We start from the raw sequence: 26,432 nt of genomic DNA, 5'->3' as shown, positions 1-26,432 counted from the left end.
GGAGTGGGGAGGAGCCCTCCTGGCACCAGCACTGTGGGGCCTGGGCTCCTCTTGAGCTCTAGAAGTTCCCAAGTTGGGGCAGAGGAGAAAGGAGGCCAAAGGACCTAGACTTGACCTCAAACCATCCCTTCCTCTTCCTCTTCCCAGTCAATCCCCTTTGCCATCGGAGGACTTTGGGCACAGGCACCTCCAGTGGGCTCCCAGGTGACCTTCACGCCAAGACTTGCTGGGACAGGCTCACCCTGAACATCCGCAGCACCACTGCCCCACCCTCGGGCTGCAGATTGCTGGCCTCACCCATGGAGAGCAGCTTGATGCCCACACCCGGACCAGGACAGGTCTCAGCCTGCTACAGAGCGGGAAGGCACAGTTATTAGAACGCTGCTCTGCCTTCCTATTCCAACCAAGAGGATTTGCCAAGGCCCAGAGCGGGCTGACCCCACGTGAACAGCATGTCCCCACCCCAAGCCTCTGAAGGAAGCCTGGGAATCAGGAGAGCTTGCTTGGGGTCCTGGCTGTACCCCAAGCTCACTGTGCCTCCTGCCAAATCGCTTAACCTATCAGGGTCTGTGTGACCACCTATAAAATAAAGGAGCTGGGCCCACTCCATAGGCCTCTCCAACACAGACTGTGACCAGGAAGGAGTTAATGGAGGCCAGGCGCTGGGTCAGGAAGGCGAGGGTTAATCTGGGGGGGGGGGGGGCGCGGGTGGAGGCTCTCTCAGCTTTTCCTGTGGAGAGTGAGGTTTGGCTGCCACCAAAGTTACTTCTAGTCCCTGCTGTCCCTCCTGCCCTCAGTCTGGACCTGCCTTCAGACCCCTGCATTCAGCCTCCCCACACAGAGGTGAGTGCATCCCGAGCCCAGTGCTGAGATGGGGGGAGCGGGGGGGGGGGGGGCACCCAGGGACCCAAAGGCGGGCAGCCTGGCTCCAAGCTAATGAGCACAGTTCCCCAGCCCTCATCGGGAGCAGAAGCCCTGGACAAAGTTGGGACCACTAACCCCAGGACTGGGAGAAAGTGGGCGAAGGGCTGTCTGCCAGGCGTCTAGGGAGGGACATCTGCGGTGGGGCAAGGCCAGCCCAGCAGGCAGGGAAGAGGCAGTGGACGGCAGCCTATTTTGGTCCCTGTGTTTAAGGACTTTTTATAGCCTCTGCACTTGAGGCTGGGAAGAGGCGGAGGGGCTGAGGGGATGTGAGGGTATCCATGAGGTCAGATAAGTGCAATGCCCTCCTGAGACCTTGGAATCTGACCCATTGCCTGGGATAGTCCTTCGGAGCCAGGGAGGAAGGCACTGTCAGCCTCTCCTGCTTCCTGGGATCCCAGTCACCTATGGACTGATTTACTAGACACTGGTAGTGTGTATGAGTGTGTGTGTGTGTGTGTGTATGAGTGTGTGTGTGTGTGTGTGTGTGTGTGTGTGTGTGTGTAAAGCTGAACAAGTTGCACTGGGGTGAGTGGGGTTGGCAGGGTCTCTGCCTCATGGCTCATCACCAGGGCTCCCCTCCCCCCATCCCTGACAAGTTCTATTGCTTTGTTGCCTCCAGACGTGAGGTCCTCTAAGCCCCCAGAACTGATGTGTCCCTCTCAGCTGAATGGAGGATGGAGGGCGTAAGGGGGCAGGGGTGGGGTGGGGTGTGCTGAGCTGTGTGGGTGGCCCATTCTGTGGCTGCCAAGGAAACTGTCAACCCTTGATTTACAGCCCCTCCGGCCCCTATCCCCGCAGAGGGAGGTGGAGGAGAAGGGTCACGGGGTCTCAGGATGAGAAGGAGGCAGGGACCCTGAGGGCAGGTTTCTAGGAGTGCAGGTTTGGGGAAGAATCAATGGCAGGAACATTTTAAATGAGGCAAAGGGCCCATCTCTAAGGGAAATTGCTTGGTTGTATATCAGCGGGAATACAAGAAAGAAAAAAAGGGATGTTCTGACAGACAAGTGAGAGATCCAATCTGAACCAGTTCTGGAATGCAAGGCAAGACCTAGTTCCAGTCCGAGGCCCTAGTTCTCAGTCAGCCCTGAGCAAGCCCCTCCTCCCTGGGCCAGGGTCACATTCTCCGGAATGGAAATGCGGAGGTAGGTAAGGTGATATTTACTGCTGGGCATGCTGGGATTCCCTTGGCAGGAGCACAGAGTGGGTGGGTAGCAGGCAGCCAGCTGACATGACCTGGTGACCACCGCCCTCTCCTTCTCAATGGCCCTCCTGGGCCTGGGCTGGGCAGTTGGCCGCAATTACGGGAGACTCCTACACTGTGGTTATATCCCTGACCTCTGTGCTTGGGGGTGGGAAGGGTGGGCCCCCCTGGAGCCAGCCTATGGCTGGGAAGCGTCCTTGTCTTGGACTCCAAGTTGCTGGTTTGGGAAGAGGTATTTTTTCCGGTCGAGGCCACTTTCGGGAATTGGGCCGGGACCGGCCCCATTTCCTTTCCCAAGTGTCCTGCTTGCTGATGCCTGCTTGGCACGGTCCTGTGGCCAGATCGGGGCAACCTCCATGTGGCATAGGGAGCCCCTGCCCCATGTCTTTGAGGAATGGAGGTAAGGGACAGCTAGAGCCTCTGCCCCCTAGACAGGGCACCGGGGCCTTGGATGGGGGAGGAGTGACTGGCTGATCCTATTCCCAGGAATGCCTGCAGGAATATCTACTCGCCCCCTGACCATTCCTCTTTCCCTGCAGGCCCCAGGAAGCCCCAGCCAGCTGCTCTCAGCAACTCACTAGCTGCCTAACTGCGGTGGCTTATGGGGCACTGTCCCGCCCCGCTCTGCTAAGATGCTCCTAGCCTCTCCCTCCACCCCATCCAGGGCACGGACCCCCAGCGCGGTGGAGAGGCTGGAGGCCGACAAAGCTAAGTATGTCAAGACGCACCAGGTGATAGCGCGACGCCAGGAGCCAGCCCTGCGCGGGGGTCCGGGGCCGCTCATGCCGCACCCCTGCAATGAGCTGGGGGCCCCTGCATCTCCCAGGACGCCCAGGCCGGCCCGCCGGGGTAGCGGCAGGCGGCTGCCAAGGCCGGACTCCCTCATCTTCTACCGCCAGAAGCGGGACTGCAAGGCTTTGGTGAACAAAGAGAACGCCAAGGGCCAGGGGCTGGTGCGACGCCTCTTCCTGGGCACCCCCCGAGACGCCTCCTCGAGCAGCCCGGGCCCAACGGAGCGACCTGCGGCTACAGGAGGTTGGACCGCACCGCAAGAGGCCCCGGAAGCGGCGGGCAAGCGGGCGCTGTGCCCCACGTGCTCGCTGCCCCTGTCGGAAAAGGAGCGCTTCTTCAACTACTGCGGCCTGGAACGCGCGCTGGTGGAGGTGCTGGGTGCCGAGCGCTTCTCTCCGCAGAGCTGGGGCGCGGACGCCAGCCCCCAGCCCGGAACGTCGCCGCCGCCTGGCTCCGGGGACACCAGCGACTGGACATCCAGCGATGGTGGCACGGATCGCTCAGATCACGCAGGCGGCGGCGGCGGCGGCGGCGGCGACTCGGAGGCAGCGGGATCGGCGCGGGACGGGCGCCCCCCGGTGTCGGTGGTGGAGCGCAACGCGCGCGTCATCCAGTGGTTGTACGGCTGCCAGCGCGCCCGCAGCCCGCCGCGCGAGTCTGCAGTGTGACCGCGGCCGCTCGGGAGCGGGCTCCCGAGGAGTCTGGTATCTGGGGAAGGGCAGGGGGTGAGCGCTGGGCTGGACCCGGGTGCGGGCAGGGACGCCCTGCCTCTGGCGCGCAGGTGGCCTTTTGGCGAGCCCCTCCTCCCCGCTCTGGATCTTGGCTTCCCCAAGGAACCGTGGGGGGCGTGGGGCGAGATGATTCCTAAGGCCCTTCCCAGTGCGGACGGCGGAGGCGGAGGAGGCCTCCTCGTGGCCCCGGTGGAGGCCGGGTCTGGGGAGTGAAGATTGGGCTGAGAATTCAGGGAACCTGCTGAATAAAGGCAAAACGTTAAGCGAGTCGTGAGATTGAGGAAGGGGGCGGGACGGGTTTGCGGGTGTGTTTTGCGTGGGTTTTGGAGTATGGGTGCAAGGCTGACTGTGTGACTCTCCCTGGGCGAGCACTTTCCCTCTCTGGACTGCAGGTGTACCCCTCGGTGATCATAATATTTTTGAAATAGTTGTAAAGCTCATGGCAATGTTCCCCGCACATAGAAGCGCTCAATGAAGGCAAGCTGCTATAACCACTACCGAATTAATACCTACTCACACTACTCATTTCCTCCACGACCCCCAGGTCTGTCCACACTACAACCGGGAAGAAAGAATAGAGTGTTTAGGGGGTTCTGGGGAGGGCCTGCTTTAGAAATCTGGGGGCCACCCGTGCCTGAAAGGTCCCCATTCCTGGAGTTTTACTGCCTGTTTTTGGTTGCAATGTATGAAGGGCTGGAGCCGAATTGAGGAAAATAAAGGCAAGGACCCTCCAAACAAGGATTTTGCCAACCTGCAGCCTCACATCCTGCCCTTTCCCTCAAAGACCACCAGGTCACCTGTCTTCCTCACACGTTTGCATCTTTAAGTCTTGGTTCACGGTCCCCCCTTTGCCTGGGTTACCCTTCCCTTTCTCTCCACTCATCCTTCTAAGATGGTATATGTTCATTCTCCCTCAGCAATTCCTGAGCTCTCCAGTCGGCCTCACCTCTGAGCTCCCAAGTACAGCCCTATATTTTGAGCCTCGATTTGTCACCTTGTGTGGGACCCGCTGATAGTCTGACTTCTCTTGTTAGTCTGTGGCCTCCTAGTACAAGGACAAAGCACATAGTAGGGCCACAGACAACGTTTGCCCAATTAGAAGAGGCTAGGCAGAGCGATGGAGCCTGTCCTCAGGGGTTCCCCAGCTTCTTGGAAAGTTGTACCCTAACTCTAACACCATCTATCCTGATACCCTGGCTGTCCCTGGTCATTTTCTCCCAGTATGTTTGTGGGATAAGGAAGAATTCCTCCAGCCGGACCCCCACCCTGAGGCTGCCCACCAAAAAGCAGCCTTCCCGACTGTCCAGGCAAAAAAGCACGCGGTGAAACGGGCTGTGGGACCAGGGTTTTTATGTTGGAAAGGAGGCGTGGGCGCCCAGTTCGGCCGTCCGGCTAGTCACCTTTGGGCGCAGCCTTCGCCCTCATCTCGGCCAGTTTGTGGGTCAGGAAGCCCCACTTGAAGTCGGCCGCTGCGTCGGTCCCCCGCGGTTCGGGTTGCTCGGCGGCCTCCTCGGTGGCCTCTTCCCCGGCTTCGGGGTCCCGCTCCGGGGCGGGCTCGGCGCCGCGCAGCATGGACGCCGCCGCCGCCTGCTGCTGCTGCCACCTGCTGGCGAACGCGTCCCAGAACCCGAGCCCCCGGGGCTCCGCCGCCGCCTCCGCCTCCGCCTCCGCCGCCGCCTGCGCCGAGGCCTGCGCCGAGGCCTGCGCCGCCAGCGGGCTGCGAGAGACCGACGGATCAGAGGGTCAGAGGCGGGGCTGGAGGCCCGGCGGGGGGCGGAGAAGAGGAGGCGGGGTCAGGCACCGGTGACGGAGCCAGGGGAGCCCGGGGGATTTCTGCGGACTTGGGGGTAGGGGGGGCGGAAGACACGGGGCAGGTCAGGATGTGGAGGCAGGGGGAGGGCTCAGACGTGCGGGGGAGCGGGGCTGGGTGGGACAGGGTGTAGGGATTAGGAAAGTGACTTGGGGCGAGGCCAGAGTAGGAAAGCCGGAGAGAGGCGCCAGGTCCGGGAGGATGGGGACGGTGCCCTGAGAAAGGGCAGGACCAAGGATTCCAGCGAGTGGCTCGGGACCGGGAAGGGCGAGATCCCGGGAAAGGAATGGGTTCAGGAGGCGGTGATCAGGAAAGCCAAGGGGGGCCCTGGGAAAGAGGCGGGGTGGGGACTGAGGTCCGGTTCTGGGATGGGAGTCAAGGGCGACCAGAAAAATGAGGGGACACGGGAGAAGGACGGGTGGAGAGGCCCCTAGGGAAGGAGAAAGGTCTAAATCAGAGGCTCAGGGGAGGGGGGACTTTGGAGGTAGCCGGGAAATGTGGGGGAAGAGCAATCGAGGAGCGGTGGTGCGGCTTGAGGTGGGATCTCAGGTCTGAGGGGAGCTCCTACCAGAGCTGGGAAGTAGAGGAGATAAGTGTGGGGACAAGAGATGGGTGGGCCAGGGGCCCTAGTGGAGAAAGGAATATGGGAGTGTCAAAGAGAGGGGGAATGGGACTGGGCTGGAGGAAGGGGCAGAGATGGAGGGTGTGCCCGAGATAGAGCAAGGAGGAAGACTGAGGCCCTGGGTCCTGCCCCCGAACCCTTCGGCATCCTAGATCTACAAGGCTGGTTGCTGAACTAGTGTGCCCCAGATCCTTTCCGCTTGCTGAAATCTAGATCCCAGGCCTCAGCCCACACCTGCTGAAGCAGAATCTTTGAAGAGTCTGAGAAATGGTGTTTGTCACAAGCACCCTGGGAGGATGAGTTTAGACCCGTATTTGGGAATCACTGGTCTGGATCACCCTCTGTCCCAAACACCCAAAGGTTCTCTGCTCAGCTCCCTGATTCTAGGGAGAGGACCCCTCCCACGTGGATGGAGAGAGAGCGCCGGTAATACCTTCTAGCAGCTCAATCCCAACATTTGGTAAATTCCTCCTGTAATCTACCCTAATCTCCCAGATATGCTGATTTGGCCTCTTTCCTGCTAAGAGAAACAGAAAGAGCAGGGGCTGGCCCATCCCAACCCTCCGTGGCCAGAAAGACAAACTGACCATATGGAAAGGCCGTGGAGAAGGCGACCCCAGGCCCATCCCAGAGCCTCCCCCTCCCCCTCACACGCACACATACTGGTCAGCACAGGGCTCCGGTGGCAGCAGCTTATCTTCATCTTCTTTGTTAAACAGAGATGACATTGTCAGCCAACCTTTCACTCCGACCCCCTGAACCTGGGAGGGAGGGCCTGGGAGTCATTGAGGGGCCACAGTACCACCTCCCAGGACTCCACAGCAGCCTCTTGCAGGCTCCCCAGGGCCGGGTTGGAAGGAGGGAGAACTCACCCGGCGGGCCAGCTGTGACATGGGGTTGAAGGCCTCTGAGGTCGGTTCTGTTGTCTCAGACTCCACTAAAGCTGGGTTCTCCCTCTGAGACACAAGACCCCCCACGCAGCATGAGAGAGGCCCCAAAGGCATAGGAACTCCCTCCCCCACTGCTAGCCTGGTACACACAGACCAGGCACCCCAAATTCCACAGAACTAAACATACACCTAGTCTTCTCACACCCTTCCCAGATGCATAAACGTATTCCTCTAAACCAGTGGTCGGCAAAATATGACTCACGAGCCACACGCGGCTCTTTGGCCCCTTGAGTGTGGCTCTTCCACAAAATACCACGTGCAGGCACGCATGTACAGTGCGATTGAAACTTCGTGGCCCATGCGCAGAAGTAGGTATTTTGTGGAAGAGCCACACTCAAGGGGCCAAAGAGCCGCATGTGGCTTGCGAGCCGCAGTTTGCAGACCACTGCTCTAAACAAAGCTACCAGTCACATACATTACCTGTATAGAAAAATTCCTCCACAAACACATATGTGCCCACCTACAGACACGTCCATATATACCCAAAAAACATGTGGACATGGGCATGCACACTGATGTAGACACACCTGTGCAGGAGCATGCCTCCACATGGCTATAGCTCTTCCCCTCTACATGGCTATGTGCACTTGAGGCACTTATACAAGGGCACATACACAGTTATACCATTCACATTTGTGCACCTATACAACTGCAGACAGCTGCACAGAGGCCCACCCACAGCACACAAACCTTTCCACCCATCCACAGACACCAAGATATAGATGTACACACAAACACACACAACACACAAGCAGAACACCTGCCAAACCTGCACAGAGCTAGGCAGGCATAGACTTCTGCCCAAATGTACACATCTGAAAATACCTATAACTGGCTCACACCTGCACATACACCTTCCCTGGGGATACCACACAGACACCAACCCTAACACTGACCCACAAATACTTCTACACATGCCCAGTCCTGTCTAGACATTCACTAATTCACATACACACATACCACAGAACGTGTTCCTGCCCCTGCCACGTCTATTTGTGCAATTGCCACTTATCACAGCCGCTAGATGTAAGACTGTTTCAGAGCCTTTTCAGTTTGTTTGTTTTTTTAACGTCGGGATAAATATGGTCCAAGTGTGGCTCTGATCTGATGCTGTCAGTGACCCTCAGAATAAAAGTGTCACTATTCCTACCTCCGGTACCAGGAGGCTCCACTTCTGTTCCGCTCTGCCCAGTAGTAAGTAAGCTGAGTGTACCTGTGTGGCCACTGCACACTGGACCTAGAAGGATCTTCTCCCTGTGGCAATCCTGGAGATCCATGGATGTGGTGACCGCTCCCCCAAGGTCCCCCAAGTCTTTTCTTCTTGAACCTCCTGTCTTTCTGACCCTGTGCCATGCCATTGTCATCCTTCAGTGGGCTGATGACTTCTGCACAAATGTACCCCGCCCTCTCATTCTCTCTAGCCTGCCCCTTGCCCTTCTGTGTACCTTTCACTCCTGCTTCCCCTCTGCCCCTGCCCCACCCAGCAAACATGGATGGTACTCACCTCCTCTGCCAGATCCTCCTCAGATTCCCCACTCAGGGTCTGTAGCACTTTGGATTTGTAGGTTTTCCAGAAGGCCTGGCTCATAGCTGCAGGGGAAACGGGCCTGGTGCCCAGGTACAAGAGGCAGTGGCTCAGAGGGCATCCAGTGGGTCTGGCTTAGGAACTTGGTGAGACCGAGAGCCTGTCCCAGGGATCTGGTGACTTCATTAAAGATGCACCAGCCTCCCCAGCTGGCACAGTGCCCGGCAAGTGAACGGATCCAAAGGAGTCTAGGGTGGGGGTGGGACAGAGCGGGCTTCTGCCACCTCGGCCCCTTGCCGTGACCCACATTGGCCAAGAATAATAGCGACATCTCTCCCCACAGAGGCCTCCTTCCCAGGAGTACTTGAATTTGATCTCTTGGAATGGCTCCAGAAAAGTCCTCTTCCTTTCACAAAGTCCATTTCCAAAGTCCTTGTCCCCCGGACCCACATTGGCGCCCCGGTGACTATAGCCATAACTGCTGCCCTCAGCAGGGCCCTGCCCTCTGTCCCCACTTAGCCTCTGTGAATTGGAGTGGGAAGGTCCCAAGTCCCCCTGTCAGTGCCCTGGGCTTACATTTCACTGCTTTGTCTGGGCTGGAAACTGATTCCTCTCCCCAGGGATGCACGTGCCTGTCTCCCTGTTTCCTGGCAACAGGTTCCAAAGAGCTGGAGCCCCTGAATTATTGCTGAGCTCCTCTGGTCGGCCTGGAAGGCACCAGGCCCAGGTGAGTGGGAAAAGGCTTCTCCGCCCTCTCCCTGCTCTGAGCACACAACACCTAGGCTGTATCTCTCTCTGCCTTTGTTGCCAGCCCACGCAGGGCAGGCCGGGGCCCAGAGATGGGAGGCCCTCCTGTGAGCACCTCTTCTTGTGGAAGGAGCTGATCGCTCTTAAGTCTGACACTGCCTGAGCACTGTGATCTCTGGGGAGGAACACCCCTTCCAGTCTCCCATGTGGATTTGTCTGGGGGGTGGGGGGGGGGGGGTAAGGAATGGACACCCGAGGGAATAACTGAGGAGCAGTGAGAGGGGTAAGGATTTGTCAGGGAATGGAGGTGTCTGGGGAAGTCTTATGGGGACCGGAATCCCAAACTTATTCAATTTATTCACATCACAGATATTTCTCAGTGCCTCCCGGAGATATTTCAAACATGCCCATCCGCCCTAACGGGTTTGGCTCAGTGGACAGCGTTGGCTTGGGGACTGAAGGTCCTAGGTTCGATTCCGGCCAAGGGCATGTACCTTGGTTGCGGGCACATCCCCGGTGGGGGGTGGGGGGGGGTGCAGGAGGCAGCTGATCGATGTTTCTCTCTCATCGATATTTCTGACTCTCTGTCCCTCTCCTTTCCTCTCTGTGAAAAACCAATAAAATATATTTTAAAAAACCAAAAAACAAAACATGCCCATCCTCCACCGCGGAGTCTAAGATGTGGGAACCAGGGAGGAGAGACGGGGCCAGAGGATAGCGCTGAGAGGTGGTGCAGAGCGGGGTAGGCCGGGCAGCGGGACGCCCAGGAACCCCCAAGGGCATGCACCACCCTACCCCTCTCCAGCGGCACCCGCCAGGCTCCTGAGCCCTCTGGTTGGGACACTCCCTTGGGCGCTGCCCCGGGCTCCGTCACTGACACACTTGGCCGCCTGGGGTCGCTCAAGGCGCGGTCCGCGCCAGTGACGTCATCAGCGACAGTCCGCCCGAGCCGGCCCGCCCCGGGCGTCATGTGACGTCATTTAGAGTCCGGAAGCGCGCTCGCACGTGAGCTTCCTCCCCGGCGCCGGCCTCGGGCTCCGCTGCCGCCGGCCATGGGTCGCTCCCGCCGGACGGGCGCGCACCGGGCGCACTCCCTGGCCCGCCAGATGAAGGCGAAGCGGCGGCGGCCGGACCTGGATGAGATCCACCGCGAGCTGCGGCCCCAGGTTCTCCCACGGCCCCGGCCGGACGCGGGTGCCCAGCCAGACCCGGACCTGCCGGGGGGCGGCCTGCATCGCTGCCTGGCCTGCTCGTAAGTCCCGCGGGCCGCCTCGGGAGGAGTAGGGTCCGTGCTCTGGGCCGGGGCTGTGGGGTCCGGTCCCCCCCGGGCGCGCGGGGTCTGCGGGCCCCCTGTCCCTTCCGACTCAAAGTGAATGGGCGGTGATCAGGGAGCTAGACGTCCCCGAGAGACATCCGGTACCTGCTCACCCTCCTTGACCCGCACCCCTGTAGGAGGTACTTCATCGATTCCGCCAACCTGAAGACCCACCTCCGATCCAAAGACCACAAGAAAAGGTATGGAGGAGTCAGGCGGGGGCCGAGGATGGGTGTCTGGTTGACAGGGCGCCCATCTGGCAGCTCCCACCTCCTTTTTCCTCTCCCCCAGGCTAAAGCAGCTGAGCGTGGAGCCCTACACTCAGGAAGAGGCTGAGAGGGCAGCGGGTATGGGCTCCTATGTGCCCCCCCAGCGGCTGGCAGTGCCCACCGAAGTATCCACTGAGGTCCCTGAGATGGACACGTCTACCTGACAGGGCCTGCAGGTGCGGGGCAGAGCTGCCGCCCATGGACGGTGACGCAGGGCTAAGCCGGGAGAGACTGGGCCATCCTTTGTTGGCCCTGAGTTTGCAAGTGGATGGCGTCTTCTGGGTGCCCTCCGCTCAAATAAAGGAACTGGATAAAGAGTGCCTGCTTCTGACTCCCTAGCTTCCAGGCCTCCCCCGAACTCCTGCCCTTAAGGATTTCTCTGCCACTCTTGTGTGCCGGAGTCAGGGTGTCTATTCCCTACTTGGTCCAGCTGTGGAACCTGCATCCTTGCCTGGAGCCACCAGGCAGAGCCCAGGTACAGTGGGGGGAGTGGGGGTGAGGGGTGTAGAATCAGGTTTTTACGGCTCTGCTTCCAACGAGGGCAGAAATGAAGTGGGACCCCAAGATTGCAGTCCCTGCTGAGTTGCCTACCGCCGGGGCCCAGGCGACAGGCTGCCCACTTCGTCATGGGGCGATGGCTGTTGTCCCACCATCTTCCAGACAGCATAGCAGGAGCCACCCAGTCCAAGGACAGCCAGCAGTGTAGCCACAACCCCAGCCAGCGGACTCCGGGGCTCTGCCTTCAGCTCCCCGGCTACCTGCATCTGGGGATGTACAGAGGGTCCACCTGAAGGGTCAGTTGAGCCTTCTAGGAAGGGAAGGGGCACAGCTGGGTGAGGAGGCACAGCTGGGTGAAGGAGAGATGGCCGCCATTGCTGCCCCAGGGAGAGTCCACCCTAGTTCCTCTCGCTTCAGTGCCCATCTGGGTCCTGGCTGCTCAGGCGGCAGGGAACGTGACAGCATTCCCTGGCTGTTGGGGCCCACAACCCAGTCACAATATGGGGAGGGAGGGGTCGGTTCCAGAAACCATGAGTTAGAGGTACTTACCTGTAGCACCCGGAAGTAGCCAGGGGTCAGGCATCGCAGTCGCATGGTGGGTGCCACTCGTCTCCCTGGCAGCCTGCGGGGTGTAAGCAGAAATGAGGACCAGTGGCACTCTTGGTATGAAGAAGTGGAAATATGAGGGCAGACAGGTTCCTGACTTCTCATAGCCATGGCCTCAGAAGATGCTCACCGGAGTCTGCCCTCCCAGGTCTGTCAGGGGGTGGGGCAGCTGGACCTTTAAATCTGGTCCCTTCCCCCGCCTGCCTGCCCTGCCTGCCCTGCCAGCCTTAGGAGCAGCTGTCAGGAGAGATCAGCATCAGGCCTGAGCAGCACCTCCCCCACCCACCGGGTGTGCAGGCTGGGTAGGCGGGAGAGGCCTTGCCTGACAGCGCTCAGGCATCTTAGGCCTAAACCAGGTACTGGGAGGACCTCTGCAGCCCTGGTCCTGGCCCTTGCCTACCCCGGATGATTGGATGTCACCTATCAGCTCTCAGCAAAGGTGGGAAAGGGCACCTTACCCCCCGTCACAACAGGGACTCTTTCATTTGGTTTGGGTTAGATCAGCCACACCTTGGGAGAGGGCACACGTCACCCCTTTCCCCAAGAGGGAGTTCCTGCAAGGACTTTTCTACCCTCAACTTGAAAATAAAAGATTTGTATATACCGATTTAAAAAGCTATTATTTTTTAGCACATAGAAAGCAGTGTGCTAAATAGTTTGCATATATTATTTGGCATTAATTTTCTCAGAAAATGAAAAAGGCTTATTTACAGAATAGTATATAGATTGATTATCTACATATATAGAGAAGGGAAGAACACCCAGCAAATTTACAGTGGCCCCCACTGTGTAATGGGCTAAGGATATGCTGGGGAAAAGGTTCTCCTTTTACTTAATGACCTACTGTTACATAATGACCTTTGAAATTTTTACAGCAAATGTGTAGAAAGAACGTTTGTTAAACTCATAAACTAACTTCAAAATAGAAGCTGCTGCCCTAGCTGGTTTGGCTCAGTGGATGGAGCGTTGGCCTACGGACTGAAGGATCCCAGGCTCGATTCTGGTCAAGGGCACATGCCCAGGTTTCGGGCTTGATCCCCAGTAGGGGATATGCAGGAGGCAGCCAATCAAAGATTCTTATCATTGATGTTTCTATCTCTCTTTCCCTCCCCCTTCCTCTCTGAAATCAATCGTGTGTGTGTGTGTGTGTGTGTGTGTGTGTGTATTTTATTTTTTAAAAAACTGCCCTTTATTATGCCCCTAACTGTCTACTCCTGCCAGGTGCTAGGGGCACAGAGTATAGACACTATTGTGGTTATTAGTCCCCCAGTACTTCTAGGAGAATGTGTGGATACAAGTGGTGAGTTCTTGTCTGTTTCTCCCCTACAGGATTGTGAGTTCAGGGAGGGCAGAGGCTGGCTGGCTTCTCACTTCTATGTCTTTTGCTATCTCAGGGTAGGTGTTTGATAACATCAGGATGGTGGAGATGGGTCTGTTTATTGGGCTTTCCCAGACTGCCATAGGGAGACTATTGTAGGAAGAAAGAGGGGAAAAACGAAACATTAAAGTGGGACTCGGCATGGAGGAGGGTTGGAGGGGACACACAGTGCAGGGTGTGAGAATGTGAGTTGAAGGACAAAGTCAGAGAGGTGAGGGCCATGTTGCAAATCTGAAGCCTACTGGTTCACAAATGAGGGAGCTAGACCTGCGGGGACCTCATGAGATGGGTGTAGAGGACTGTTATTGAACCCATTTTCAGAAGCGGAAACTGATCCTTTGAAGGAAGCAATTGACTAGTCTGTACTTGTGTTTGATGCCACATATGAAGATGGGATGGCATCAGAAGAGCTGCCCAAGTTCCAGAGAACTCCATTTGTATGTGAAATTATTAAATGGCCCTGACTGGTTTGGCTCAGTGGATGGAGTGTCGGCCTCTGGACTGAAGGGTCCCGGGTTCGATTCTGGTCAAGGGCACATGCCTGGGTTGCAGGCTCAATCCCCAGTAGGGGGCGGGCAGGAGGCAGCCGATCAACGATTCTCTCTCGTCATTGATGTTTCTATCCCTCTTCCTTCCTCTCTGAAATCAATAAAAATATATTTTTAAAAAATTATTAAATGATGGCAACGAACACACACAGACTACATGGACCAAATTCAGACTTAAGGTCTTGTTAACAGGCAAAATAGTAATAGGCTTTGAAGGCTGGGTTGTGGGGCACTGGTAGAGATTTCAATTAGGTGGCACAATCAAAGGGGTAAGCTCTAAGAAGGCCTCCTCGTAAAATTAAAGCTCTACTTCAGTGGTTCTCAACCTTCCTAATGCCGCAACCCTTTAATACCGTTCCTCATGTTGTGGTGACCCCCAATTTCATTGTTCCAAATTGAACATAATTAAAGCATAGTGACTAATCACAAAAACAATATGTAATTATATATGTGTTTTCCGATGGTCTTAGGCGAACCCTGTGAAATGGTCGTTCAGCCCTCAAAGGGGTCGGGACTCACAGGTTGAGAACCACTGCTCTCCTTCATGTTATAGATTTCAAAATACTTAAAGGACCCCTCACAGCACTAAGACCCAGGTGTCCCCCTTTTAGAGAAGAAGAAACAAGTTCAGAGATGGGTAGAGTTTGGGCTCAGTCACACAGCAAGTGGAACTGATTCTGATTCCAAAGTCCTGGGAGTCTCTGGCTGGCTGTGCTGGTAAAGGTAACTGCGAACATTTAGTACGTTTCAGATGTTGTTCTAAGAGGAAGGCTCTTAACCTGGGCTTCAGAATCCAGGGATCCCAGAAACTCGGAGAGAAAAAATATATATATTTTCACTAACATCTAATCAAAATTTGGCATTTCCTTCCATATGGATTAAAGTGTTAGCAGTATCTGTGGCTTTTTCACCAATAGAAATCACATATATTTTTATATTGAATTGTAGTTATTGGAAGTATCTCAAAATATTTATGCTCATAACTACTTCAAAATCATGATAGTTGCCCTGGCTGGTGTGGCTCGGTTGGTCGTCATTCCATGCACACTGAAAGGTTGCCAATTTGATTCCTGGTCAGGGCACATGGCTGGATTTTGGACTCAAACCCCGATAGGAGGGTATGCAGGAGGCAGCCAGTCAATGTTTCATTCTCACATCGATGTTTCTCTCTCTAAAATAAATCAATAAAAATATATTTTAAATCATGATAGTTATTAACCCACCGTTAAATCACACTGTTTCAGAGACACCTGCAACGTAGCTGCCATAGATTGGCCACCACTGAGCCACATCGCCCGGCTTCAGCCCCTTTTTGAGGAGCCTAAAGGTCAGAGTCCCTCCCTGTGAAGCCAGTTTGGGGCTGGACCCCAGGCTGACTCTGAGGTCACATGGGTTACACACCAGTGGCACCGCCCCCCATCAAGCCGCCCAGCAGCCCTGGCACGCCTGAAGGGCGGGCAGGAGGCAGACAAGCGGTGCGCCAATGGCTGTCTCTGCGCCTCACCTGGCCAACCACGTGGGCCCAGGTATGCTGGTGGCTCCGCCCCGGGCCCGGCCCAGCCCCGCCCCACCCCAGGCCTCCGGGAGCGGAAATTCCTGCGCCCGCAGGACGGAGCGGACGCCGATCCCTTCGGGCGGGCGGACTGGACTCCACCATGGAGCCAGTGGAGACCTGGACCCCCGGGAAGGTGGCAGCCTGGCTGAGAGGTGGGTGGGGCCGGGGCAGAGTCGGGCTTGAGGGGCACTGGGCCCGGGAGAGGTAAATAAAGAAAAGGGCCCGCTGGGGCTGTCAGTCGGTTAGTCTGTCACAGAGTGTTTATTAGCGTCTGCCTGTGTCTGGAACTGTGCGAGGCAGAGATGAGCCGGGAGGCCGAGGATCCAGAAGGGGTCTCCCATTGCCCCATCATCCCAGGAGGCTGCCAGGGTGGCGATGGCGAGGCGGTGGGTAACGAAAACAGAGGGGATGGCCCAGCGCGGCCCACACCCACGGTATCGCAGTAATCTTCCCTCCGCCCCAGGGCGTAGAGGGCTGTTATTAAACCCATTTTTCTGAAGCGGAAACTGACGCACTGAGCCACGAAGTGATTTGCTCTGGCTTTGGACTAGAGCCTGCCCGACTTCCCTTCTCTCCATCCTGAGGCTCCTAGGATGCGAAGCAGAGCCCCAACCAGGTAAAAGGTTGGCACAGCCCCCACCCCCACCCCCCGCTTGTGCCCAGGGGTCTCTAAGGGAGATACCCCACAGGCTCAGTGAGCCCAAATGGATGGGAAAGGTCCCAGATGGCCCCCAGACTGAGAGAAGTGGAGACCTCTGACATGCAGGTGGGAGGGGCAGGTGAGTCAGGGCAGGTGAGTTTCTCCTAGAGGGGCAGCATGAGTTCACTAGGCCCGGGCTCAGGGTGACTAACCCTATAACAGCAGGATTCAGGCTTGAATCCAGACTCCCACACTGGGTTTCAGGCCCAGCCCGTCCCTCACCAGTTCTGTGACCATAGGTCTCAGTTTCCCTCTCCACAAAATGAGGAAGGCAACTCGGGTGTCATGAAACGCACAGAATGAGACTATCGCGACAAGTGCCTGGGATGTGTGTGAGGCTCAGTGTGGGAGGCAGCACAGCACATTCATTGGACATGGGAATTTGCTCAAGGGCCCATGGCTATGGAGTAACAGGTTCATGCACTCCTGTCCGGTGCCCTAAATGTCACACAGGGAACGAGGGAGAGCTGCTGATCACACACAGGTTCTCCGGGGAAGGAACCTGGCTCACTTGGAATGGGAGGCATTCCTTCAAAGAGTGAGCAAACTGTTAACCTCTATTCGTATCCGTTTTCCCCCCTGTGAAATGGGAGTCACAGTAGTCTCTGCCTTCTAGATTCGGTGAGGATCAAATTCTGAATATGTTTATTTTTAATTAATTAATTATTCATTTCTTTTTAAGCCTTGATCGAAAAATGGTCCCCTGTTCTGTTGGAGAAGGTCATCCTCTTCAACTGAGCATGCAGCTTTGGGAGGGATGCACATGGAGTGGTGAGGGAGGGAGGGGACACCCGCTAGCCAGTCAGATCAGCTGAGTCAACCCTGGGGATCAATGGGGTGGCAGATGTCGCAGCCAGATCGCCTTCACATCCTGAATGTGTTTACAGCCCTTAAAATTTTGCCCAGCTCATAGGAAGCAGTCAGTAGATAGTCTTCTTATTTTTTAAAAAATATATTTTATTGATTTTTTACAGAGAGGAAGGGAGAGGAATAGAGAGTTAGAAACATCGACAAGAGAGAAACATCGATCAGCTGCCTCCAGCACACCCCCCCACTGGGGATGTGCCCACAACCAAGGTACATGCCCTTGACCAGAATCGAACCTGGGACCCTTGAATCAGCAGGCTGACCCTCTATCCACTGAGCCAAACCGGTTAGGGCAGTCTTCTTATTTTTTGAGGGTCTACTTTGTGCCAGGCAAGGGCTGGAATTAAAGATGAACGGTTATTTGAAGAGCTCTTGATAAAGAAGGAGAGGCTGATGCTCAATTGCAGGTGTTTCTGGAGGCACAGGCAGCAGTGGGAGCACAAGAGGCGCCCGCCCCAACCTGGAGAGTGTGGAGCACTTCCTGCAGGGAGTTCAATGAAAGAGGGAGGGAAGGAGCTGGAAGAGCAGTCCAGGCAGGAGTAGGAGCACCTGCAAGGACCCTGGGACAGAAGAACATTCCAGGGCGTTAGTGCTCTGCATCTGAAGTGTTGAGTTTGAGGGGCTGTGTCAAGTGATGAGACTGGAGAGGCACAGGGCAGCCCGATCATCCTGGGCCTTGTAGACCATGGTGAAAACTCTGGCGATGATAATACAGTGCTGTTACTGGTGATCTACCACAAACCAGGAAATGGGCCAAGTGTTTGACATGTGTCATGTCATTTACACATGATTAGAAGGTAGATGCTTTTATTGTCACCATTTACAGGTGAGGAAACTGAGGCACAGAGCAATTAAATTCCTTGCTCAAGTACTGACATTCAGGCCTTCCTGATTCCAAAGCTCCATCCATGTTCTTACTCCCCATTTAGTTGACAAGCAAGCATCAGAACAACTGGAGGATTTGTTAAAACCAGAACTGCTGGGCCTACCCCTGAGTTATTTAGCAGGTGCAGGACAGGGCCAAAAATTTGCATTTCTAACTAGCTCTCCAGTGAGGCTGCTGCTGGTCTGGGGAAACTATCCTACTTCCCAACTCAGTAGCCTCATCTGTGAAATGGGCAGATCACAGCCTAGGTCTCAGGGTTGTTATTAGGAACAGATGGGAGGGGAAGGGGCTTTATGGGAGTGAAGAAATGGCCGGAAAGGCCATGCCACCCCCTGCCTCCCCCTTGCTGACCCCTGCTGTCCCTCCAGGCCTCGATGATTCCCTGCAGGATTACTGCTTTGAGGACTGGGAGCTGCCTGGCAAGTACCTGCTGCAGCTCTGCCCCCGTAGTCTTGAGGCTCTGACCGTGCGCCCTCTGGGCCACCAGGAGCTCATCCTGGAAGGGGTGGAACAGCTCCGGGCCCTGGTGAGTGAATGGTGGCCACACTGGCTGCAGCTTCCACCCGCCTGGGGGTGTCTGATGGGCTGGCCACTGCCAGGGGGGTGACCAGCTCCCTCTCTGGCACAGAGTTCCGGGCTACAGACCGAGAACCTGCAGAGCCTGACGGAGAGGCTGCTGGAGGGGACCCATGTCTTCCAGAGCTTAGTCCAAGGCCGCCTGGGGGGCTGTGCCGAGCCCCCTGCTGATGTCCTCAGTGCAGCTGTGGAGCTGGTACGTGAGGCCCGTACCCTCCTCTTCTGGCTCAACAGGTACCTCAGGCTCCTCCTAACGTACGGGGTTGGGGTGACTGATGAGGGGACCCTTCTCATCCGTGGCCTCCTCGGGGCCCAGGAAAGAAAAACAGAGCTTGGCTCTTGCTCAGATGTGGTGGGGCAGGGCAAAGAGGTTAGTTGGTCTGCTTGGGAGCACTGGGTCACCTGGGTTCCTACCCACCCCACCCCACCCAGCTTGTAATCACAGCGGTCATCAACATAGAGAGCTCCTCCCCCTCCACTGGTTGCTGCTTGTCCCACAGGGCCCAGCATAAGTGTCACCTCCTCAGGGAAGCCTTCCCTGTCAGATATTCTCAGAGCTCCCTGCACTTCACAGCAGTTGAAGTTAAATCATTATTGATGGAATTATGTATTTAACTTCTGACTCCCCAGTGCCTAAACAGAGCCTGACAGTATTGGGTGCTGTGCTAAGCTGTTGAGCTTTATTAATCATCTTTACCCCAAATCAAACCCATCAGAGTAGGTATTATCCCGTCTCAGATGAGTCGCCGGCACTGAGTGGTTCTGTGACTTGACTGTTAAGCACAGTGTGCTAACCACTGTTCCATCCTTCCCCCTGCCAGGCACCTCTTCACCCACTTGAATGACTTCTCGGCCTGCCAGGAGATTGGGGAGTTGTGTCGGAAGCTGGGCCTGGCCTTGCAGGAGGTAGGAGAACCAGGGGCCAGGTTTGGCCCAGGCTGTAGAGACAGGTCAGGCAAGAGCTTTTTATAACCTGTGAATCAGCACAAGATCGGGTGTGAGGGCAGGAAGAGGCAAGAGCAGGAAGAGAGGTGCCCAGCCACTGGGTAGGCAGCAATGGGGGCAGGGGGTCTCCTACCTGGCCAGGGAACCCCCAGGCGTCTGACTCTCAGGAGGGGGAGAGGAGAGGGCCTATGTGTTGACTTCTGGAGGCCTGGTGTCAGGGGGAGACCTTGGGGACGGAGCTCTAGGGCCTGTAGTTCTGGAAAGGGGGCCAGGGAGTGGAGGCAGGGAGGGACTGCTGGGAACCCACCCTGCCCTCTGGAGAAGGCAGTGCCCCGACTCAGGGAAGACCCCTGCTCTCACTGCTTCCAGGACTGCCCAGCAGCGGAGAGGGAGAGCCGAGTCCTGAGGATTGTAAGTGTGTGTGTTTCGGGGGTAGGGAGTGATGGGGACAGGGTGCAGTGGATGGGGCTCAGGCTGGGCATTGTGCACCCCGTCCCAGTGCAGCCACGTGACCGGGATCTGCCACAGCATTCTGAGCTGCAGCCCCCAGGAGCTGCTGGAGCAGAGGGCCGTGCTGGAATGCGTGCAGCTGGATGATCCTCTGGTGAGCTCTGACCTCTGACCTTTTGCCTTTTCTTTTTAAATTTTATTTATTGGTGTGTTTTTAAAGAGAGAGAGAGAGAGAGAGAGAGAGAGAGAGAGAGAGAGAGAGAGAGAGAAACATTGGTTTGTTGTTGTACTTATGTATGCATTTATTGTTTGCTTTCTGTAAGTGCCCTGACCAGGGATGGAACCCGAACCTTGGCATATCGGGGCAGCGCTCCAACCAACTGAGCTCCCAGCCAGGGCTCACTTCTCACCTCTTGGCAGCCTGGCCTGGGCCCTGAAACATGGTTCCAGGACCCCACAGATTCCTTACTGTTACAGCTAGAAGGCCTTTTTCGTACAGAAGTTAAAGGCCCAGAGGACCGCCCCGCCCCCAAAAAAAAGAAAAATGCCCAGTGGACTTTCCTGGGGTCTCACAGTTATTCAGCACTGTCCCCAATCCTCAGGTGACACAGTCTAGCCCTGAGGTACAGACCTGGAAGGTTAGGGGAGAGGACATGAACTTTTCTGCTTTAATCTCTCCAGTTGGGAAAGCCAGAGCCCCAGCGCTGCCCCTGCCCTGCCCCTCCCTGCTTATCCCTGAGGAGCATTGCTGAGAATTTCATACCTTAGGAGTCAGCCGCCCCAACTTCCCTCTGATCCTTATTAAAGGAAGAGGCAGAGACCCACAGAGGAGTGACAAGCCCAAAGTCACACAGCAAGTTGGGCAGTGCCAGCTGGGGCCAGCTCTTTCCCCAGTCCTTCTCATCCAGGGATTTTGTTGCCTAGCGGGGGCCCTGCCCACTGGCCCTGCTGCCCCCACCCCCTCGGTGACTCCAGCCTCTGCTTTCACAGGGCCTGGAAATCCACACCACCAGCAACTGCCTGCACTTCGTGTCCCAAGTGGGCACCCAGGTGAGAACCCCACACCCTTTCCAGCCGCCTCCCCCCTAAGACCCTTTTACCAGCCAGCCACGCCAGCCTCAGGCCCCAGAAGGGTGCACCTCTGAGCCTCACCTCCCACACCAGGTCCCTCCCAACATCCGGCTGCAGATCCTGCCTGGGGATGAGATTGTCCAGGTCAACGAGCAGGTGGTGGTGAGTGAGAACAAGAGGGACATAGTGGGAGCGAAGGGGTGACCGAGTAGAACCCAGGGCTGTGGGTCCAGCAGGGACTTTTGCCGAGACCAGGGTTGTGGGAGTTGCCTCACAACAGGTGAGTCGGCTCACACAAGCCAGAGCGGCCTCAGCAGAGCCAAGGTGAAGGGGCTCATGGAGGCTTCCCGAGGAAGAGGGGGAGGAGGAGGAGGAGGAGGAGGAGGAGGAGAGGAGGAGGAGGGGGACGAGGGGAGGAGGAAGAGGGGAGGAGGAGAAAGAGGAGGAGGAGGAGGAGGATGAGGAGGGGAGGAAGAGGAGGAGGAGGAGGAGGAGGAGAGGAGGAGGAGGGGGAGGAGGGGAGGAGGAAGAGGGGAGGAGGAGGAGGAGGAGAAAGAGGAGGAGGAGGAGGAGGAGGAGGAGGGGAGGAAGAGGAGGAGGAGGAGGAGGGGAGGAGGAGGAGAAAGGAGGAGGAGGAGGAGGAGGGGGAGGAGGAGGAGGAGGAGGAGGAGGGGAGGAGGAGGGGAGGAGGAGGAAAGGCAGAGCAGGAGGCTGAGAGAGTGCTCCAAGGGGCTGTTGGGTTGTTTCAGTGCCTCCTGCCCAGCTGACCTAGCTCCGCGTCCCTGTCCCGTCCCCCAGGTGGGCTGGCCCCATAAGAATGTGGTGAGGGAGCTGTATCGGGAAACAGCCAAGGTCAGCTTAGTGCTGAAGAAGGTTCCGGTGCCGGAGACCCCTCCACAGGTACCTGTCCCCTGACCTGCCCTCAGCCGCTTTCAGATTCCTGTCGCCAGCTGACTCACCTGCTTCTGGTTGTTCCCCAGTCCCCTCCGCAGGCCCTGGGCTCCCCACAGCTGAGGGTCCCATTCCTGGCTCAGGACCCACTGTCTCCCAGGTAACTGGCTCTGCCCTGGGTGCGTCTGGTGGGGGAGCCGTGGGCTCATCTCATCTCTCCTTGCTCTCCTCTCCCCAGGGCCACATCTGAAGACATCTTTGCCTTCAACCTGACTTCAAACCCAAGTCCCGGGTCCAGCCCTGCCTCAACAGGTAGGTCCAAAGTCCCACAATGTGGTGATGCCCTAGGAGAGACATGTGGGGTGCCTGGCTCTGACCCCTGGACTCTGATGCCCCCACCCTACTGCACGGCCTGGGCTGGGCTCATGGACCCCCCGCTCTTCTCCTTCCCTGACAGACTCTGCCTCTCTTGACCCTGAGCCCCTGCCCATTACCCCTGCACCCCCAGCCACACTCCCAACAGGGGGAGCAGAGACTCGTGAACCCCTAGAAAACAAGGTAAGCTGAGGGGCTCAGCAAGGAGGGGTGTGGTTCTAAATCCAGATCCCTAACCCCCTGTGCTCCTTTCAGAGTCCTGTCCTTGATCGGAAGAAATCAAAAGGTATGAGACGTACCCAACGTGTGGGGTCCCCTGACATGAGCAGCTCTAAGAAGTTTTTATAGTGCTGGGCAGAACACACACCCCCCACCCCCCCACCCCCGTTCTTTCATTTCCTCGCCTCCACAATGGGGAGAGTCATTCCTCAGAGCTGACAGGGGATTCATTCCAAGCACAGAGTAGGGGTTCAGAAATACCAGGGCGTGCTCTCCTGGTGGACAAGGGAGTAGATTTGGGGGTCCGTGGTGCCTTGCCAGCCCCTCGCTGATGGCCGTGCTCTGCTGCCGCAGGCGTGGCGACGCGGCTGAGCCGCCGGCGGGTGTCCTGCCGGGAGCTGGGCCAGCCGGACTGCGATGGCTGGCTCCTGCTGCGCAAGGTGCCCGGTGGCTTCATGAGCCCTCGCTGGCGCCGCTGCTGGTTTGTGCTCAAGAAACACAAGCTCTACTGGTACCGCCAGCCCCAGGTGAGACCCTGCACACATGCGGAAGCAGATCAGTCACCTCAGGGCCTCAGTTCTTGTTCCTACTCCCCACCGTCTACTCCCACTGTGGTCACAGGTGGGCCACAAACCCTCATGAGGTCTCTAAAATGGGGACACTCTTCAAAGAGAAACGAGCTGCTGTGTGTGTAAAAGCGCCTTTCCTTCCTCTTCTGTTATTCTGTCCATCCTGGTGATGGGCTATTCATTCCATTGCTTATTCCTCAGCAGACATGCAGGTGCCCGCTGTTCCTCAGCTCTGGGCTGGGCACCGAGGACACAGAGGAGTTCTTGCTAATCCAGGCTCTGGGAGGGCGGGGGGGGGGGGTGAATACACGCTCAAGGACAGTGCAGGGAACGCACGCTGTGACAAAGGAAAAGCCCGGGGAATGGGGGTGGGAAGCCCACAGAGGTGGCCGGTCCAGCCCGAGGAGCGGCGAAGGCTTCCGGAGAAATCAGCACCTGCGGGTCAGTCGGGCGCAAAGGAGGAAGCAAGCCAGAGGGAGGGCAGCCTCTGCGGGGCTCGGTGGTCCGGGGCGGCTCCGTCTGTGCCTATTGACGGAACAAATGTGGGAGCAGCCCCCTCTTCTGCGGCCGTTTGTCTGGATCTCCTTGGCTCCCCTTTCCCGGCTCAAAGGCACTCCTTGGTCACACACCCCCTCCCCCTAAATTTCTGCCCTGAGCTCCTGACACCGAGAGGTTTGTGGTTAGAGAGCCCAGGAGATGCCCCCTGGGATGTGGCCTCAGGAAGCTGATGACCTTGAGAGTGTCGGGGCTTCGTGCTGACCCTCACTGTGATCCCCCCAGGATGAGAAGGCTGAGGGCCTCATCAATGTCTCCAACTACAGTCTGGAAAGTGGGCATGATCAGAAGAAAAAATAGTTAAGTCCTGGGTGTGACGGGCTGGGTGGTGGGAAGGGAAAGGGAGAGATAGGGTGACGGCAGGGGTCGGGTGGAGGCAGCAGGGAGCTGGGATTGCCGGTGCAGCCTCTCCGGGTTCTAGATGGGCACACCCAGGCTGAGTGAAGGCCCTCTGCTCCCTGGCAGTGTGTTCCAGCTCACCCATGACGTGTACAAACCCTTCATCTTTGCTGCTGATACCCTGGCGGATCTGAGCATGTGAGTGCCACCCTCTCCACTCCCAGACTTCCGCATGAGTGCCTGGGAGCCTAGATTCAAATCTCAGCTCTCTGACAGTGGTTGATCAAGGCATTCACTTTTCTAGGCCTCAGTTTCATTATCTATAAACTGGACTAATAAGAGTTCCTGCCTCTCAGAGTTGCTCTGAAGATTAGATTAGATGATCATATAGGACAGTGGTTCTCAACCTTCCTAATGCCTCGACCGTTTAATACAGTTCCTCATGTTGTGGTGACCCCCAATTTCATTGTTACAAATTGAACATAATTAAAGCATAGTGATTAATCACAAAAACAATATGTAATTATATATGTGTTTTCAGATGGTCTTAGGCGACCCCTGTGAAAGGGTCATTCGACCCCCACAGGGGTCGCGACCCACAGGTTGAGAACCGCTGATGTAGGGGCAAGGCCCTTGGCATACAGTACCTGGAAATTCCCTCAGACCCCTTTGCCCCTCCACAGGTGGGTGCGCCATCTCATTACCTGCATTTCCAAGTACCAGTCTCCGGGCCAGGCCGCCCTACCCCGAGAGGAAGGTGGGTGCTCACAGGGGTGGGTCTCACTGTGTCTCACCTGAGCTTCGGCCTTTCCTGGGATGGAAGCTAGGAACTCAAATGCCCTCACCCCCTTCCTGGCCCCCCCAAACCGTGTGAAGCTTAGTGGGTTCCCCAATTGCTCCTGTCCACCCCAGACTGCTACAGTGAGACAGAAGTAGAAGACCTTGACGATGAGGCTGGGTCCCGCTCAGCCTCGGTGAGTCGGGGACTGGTGGGGGGTGAGGAGCAGGGCACAGAGCTCAGACTGATACCTTTCTCTCCTTCCACGGTGCCCACAGCCCAGCCTGGGCCAAGCTGGGAGTCCCCCCCATGGAGACACATCACCTGCAGCCACCCCTACGCAGGGCAGCCCACGGACCTCCTTTGGCCTTCCAACAGGTGCTGTACTGGGGGTGGGAGCTGACGTGGAGAGCTGTGCCTGAGACAGGCACATCCTCATCCTGCCTCCCCACCTCTCCTCCACAGACAGCAGTGAGGGGACATTGGAAGGAATGGTGCAGGGGCTGAGGCAGGGTGGCGTGTCCCTCCTGGGCCAGCCACAGCCCCTCACTCATGAACAATGGCGTAGCTCTTTCATGCGGCGCAACCGAGACCCCCAGCTCAATGAGCGAGTGCACCGTGTGCGGGCACTACAGAGCACACTCAAGGTCAGCTGGGGACCCTGGGCATGGCAGGGGGCTGGGCTCTACGCTTTTGGCTCTGGTTGCTGGCCCACAGCTCTGGGCTCAGTTGTGGAGTTGGCCAAGTTCTAGGTTCCTGATTTGAGAACCAGGTCTAGACTGGGCCTGTGCTGTGTTCTAGGCACTATCCCAGGGGTGGGCAAACTTTTTGACTCGAGGGCCACAATGGGTTCTTAAACTGGACCGGAGGGCTGGAACAAAAGCATGGATGGAGTGTTTGTGTGAACTAATATAAATTCAAAGTAAACATCATTACATAAAAGGGTACAGTCTTTTTTTTTTTTTTAGTTTTATTCATTTCAAACGGGCCGGATCCAGCCCGCGGGCCGTAGTTTGCCCACGGCTGCACTAGACTCCAAAATTAGCTCTGGACTCAGGCTCTGCCGCCTTCCCTGGGCGATCATGGCCCCTAAGGGACTCTCCTTACAGGCAAAGCTGCAGGAGCTGCAGGCCCTGGAAGAAGTGCTGGGCGACCCTGAGCTGACTGGAGAGAAGTTCCGACGGTGGAAAGAGCAGAACCAAGAGCTCTACTCAGAGGGCCTGGGGGCCTGGGGCGTGGTGCAGGCTGAGAGCAGCTCCCAAGTCCTGACCTCTGGCTCCAGAGAACATTCTGCCCAAGCCCTGTCCTCTGACCCTGAGGAGCACTCTCATCTTTGCCACCTGACCCCAGAGAGCAACCTCTGACTCTGACCATCATCTAGTTCCTGACCTCTGGCCTCAGGCTTTACCCCAGCCGACCCCCTTCTGCCTGAGTGGCCACCATTTCTGCTCCCTTCTCCCCTGGAGTGGGGTAATGTAATGTGATCTCTGTGTCACCCTCTCCCACCTTGGCAACAAAAGAGTGGGAGGCAAGGCTGAAAGAAACTCTCTCCTGTCCGTCCTCTGACCTGTGGGGGTGCACACCTGCCTCCCTCAGTCCTTTGGCACTTCTCCCTCCCCAAACCGGTCTGTACAGGCCTTCCTGACTTTACACAAGAGACACTTCAACCAAATAAAGTCAATTTCTCTAAAATGAATCCACATCTGTGCTTGACTTCCATATTAGAGTCAGGAATTGGCT

The 26,432-nt window shown here is 56.9% G+C and overlaps 5 protein-coding genes across 8 annotated transcripts; 3 read left to right on the top strand and 2 right to left on the bottom strand.

The window, feature by feature from the left end:
* The first annotated feature begins 293 nt into the window (after positions 1-293).
* Positions 294-3,909, top strand: FAM110D (family with sequence similarity 110 member D). 2 transcript variants are annotated; one of them, XM_059690719.1, is made up of 2 exons: positions 294-843; positions 2,665-3,909. In XM_059690719.1, the coding sequence occupies exon 2, from the start codon at positions 2,758-2,760 to the stop codon at positions 3,583-3,585; it is 828 nt and encodes a 275-aa protein (XP_059546702.1). In that variant the 5' UTR covers positions 294-843; positions 2,665-2,757; the 3' UTR covers positions 3,586-3,909. The 2 variants fall into 2 exon arrangements, with proteins under 2 accessions (XP_059546702.1, XP_059546703.1); XM_059690720.1 differs by lacking the exon at positions 294-843 and adding an exon at positions 2,347-2,525.
* A 1,080-nt stretch (positions 3,910-4,989) lies between these two features.
* C3H1orf232 (chromosome 3 C1orf232 homolog) lies at positions 4,990-8,796 on the bottom strand. The gene is made up of 4 exons (XM_059690717.1): positions 8,535-8,796; positions 6,953-7,036; positions 6,744-6,841; positions 4,990-5,365 (listed from the first exon to the last, which is right to left on the bottom strand). Exons 1-4 carry the CDS (start codon positions 8,616-8,618, stop codon positions 5,041-5,043), a joined length of 591 nt encoding a protein of 196 aa, XP_059546700.1. The 5' UTR covers positions 8,619-8,796; the 3' UTR covers positions 4,990-5,040.
* A 1,480-nt stretch (positions 8,797-10,276) lies between these two features.
* Positions 10,277-11,357, top strand: ZNF593 (zinc finger protein 593). The gene is made up of 3 exons (XM_059690718.1): positions 10,277-10,554; positions 10,755-10,817; positions 10,909-11,357. Exons 1-3 carry the CDS (start codon positions 10,355-10,357, stop codon positions 11,048-11,050), a joined length of 405 nt encoding a protein of 134 aa, XP_059546701.1. The 5' UTR covers positions 10,277-10,354; the 3' UTR covers positions 11,051-11,357.
* A 21-nt stretch (positions 11,358-11,378) lies between these two features.
* ZNF593OS (ZNF593 opposite strand) lies at positions 11,379-11,978 on the bottom strand. The gene is made up of 2 exons (XM_059686243.1): positions 11,934-11,978; positions 11,379-11,650 (listed from the first exon to the last, which is right to left on the bottom strand). The coding sequence occupies exons 1-2, from the start codon at positions 11,976-11,978 to the stop codon at positions 11,474-11,476; spliced, it is 222 nt and encodes a 73-aa protein (XP_059542226.1). The 3' UTR covers positions 11,379-11,473.
* A 3,406-nt stretch (positions 11,979-15,384) lies between these two features.
* Positions 15,385-26,388, top strand: CNKSR1 (connector enhancer of kinase suppressor of Ras 1). 3 transcript variants are annotated; one of them, XM_059690713.1, is made up of 21 exons: positions 15,385-15,604; positions 18,293-18,450; positions 18,553-18,734; positions 19,322-19,406; positions 19,815-19,856; positions 19,945-20,049; positions 20,886-20,945; positions 21,060-21,128; positions 21,765-21,866; positions 21,947-22,017; positions 22,096-22,169; positions 22,315-22,415; positions 22,488-22,518; positions 22,806-22,978; positions 23,801-23,874; positions 24,041-24,112; positions 24,598-24,671; positions 24,827-24,888; positions 24,971-25,070; positions 25,158-25,339; positions 25,787-26,388. In XM_059690713.1, the coding sequence occupies exons 1-21, from the start codon at positions 15,400-15,402 to the stop codon at positions 26,054-26,056; spliced, it is 2,292 nt and encodes a 763-aa protein (XP_059546696.1). In that variant the 5' UTR covers positions 15,385-15,399; the 3' UTR covers positions 26,057-26,388. The 3 variants fall into 3 exon arrangements, with proteins under 3 accessions (XP_059546696.1, XP_059546695.1, XP_059546694.1); XM_059690712.1 differs by having other exon boundaries at positions 15,463-15,623; positions 25,802-26,388; XM_059690711.1 differs by having other exon boundaries at positions 15,463-15,623.
* Positions 26,389-26,432: the final 44 nt, after the last annotated feature.

The sequence above is a fragment of the Myotis daubentonii genome, chromosome 3, assembly GCF_963259705.1.
Source record: "Myotis daubentonii chromosome 3, mMyoDau2.1, whole genome shotgun sequence".
In the NCBI taxonomy this organism is placed as follows: domain Eukaryota; kingdom Metazoa; phylum Chordata; class Mammalia; order Chiroptera; family Vespertilionidae; genus Myotis; species Myotis daubentonii.
The sequence above is the reverse complement of the archived record's forward strand: the minus strand, read 5'-3'. Positions and strand labels throughout refer to the sequence as shown.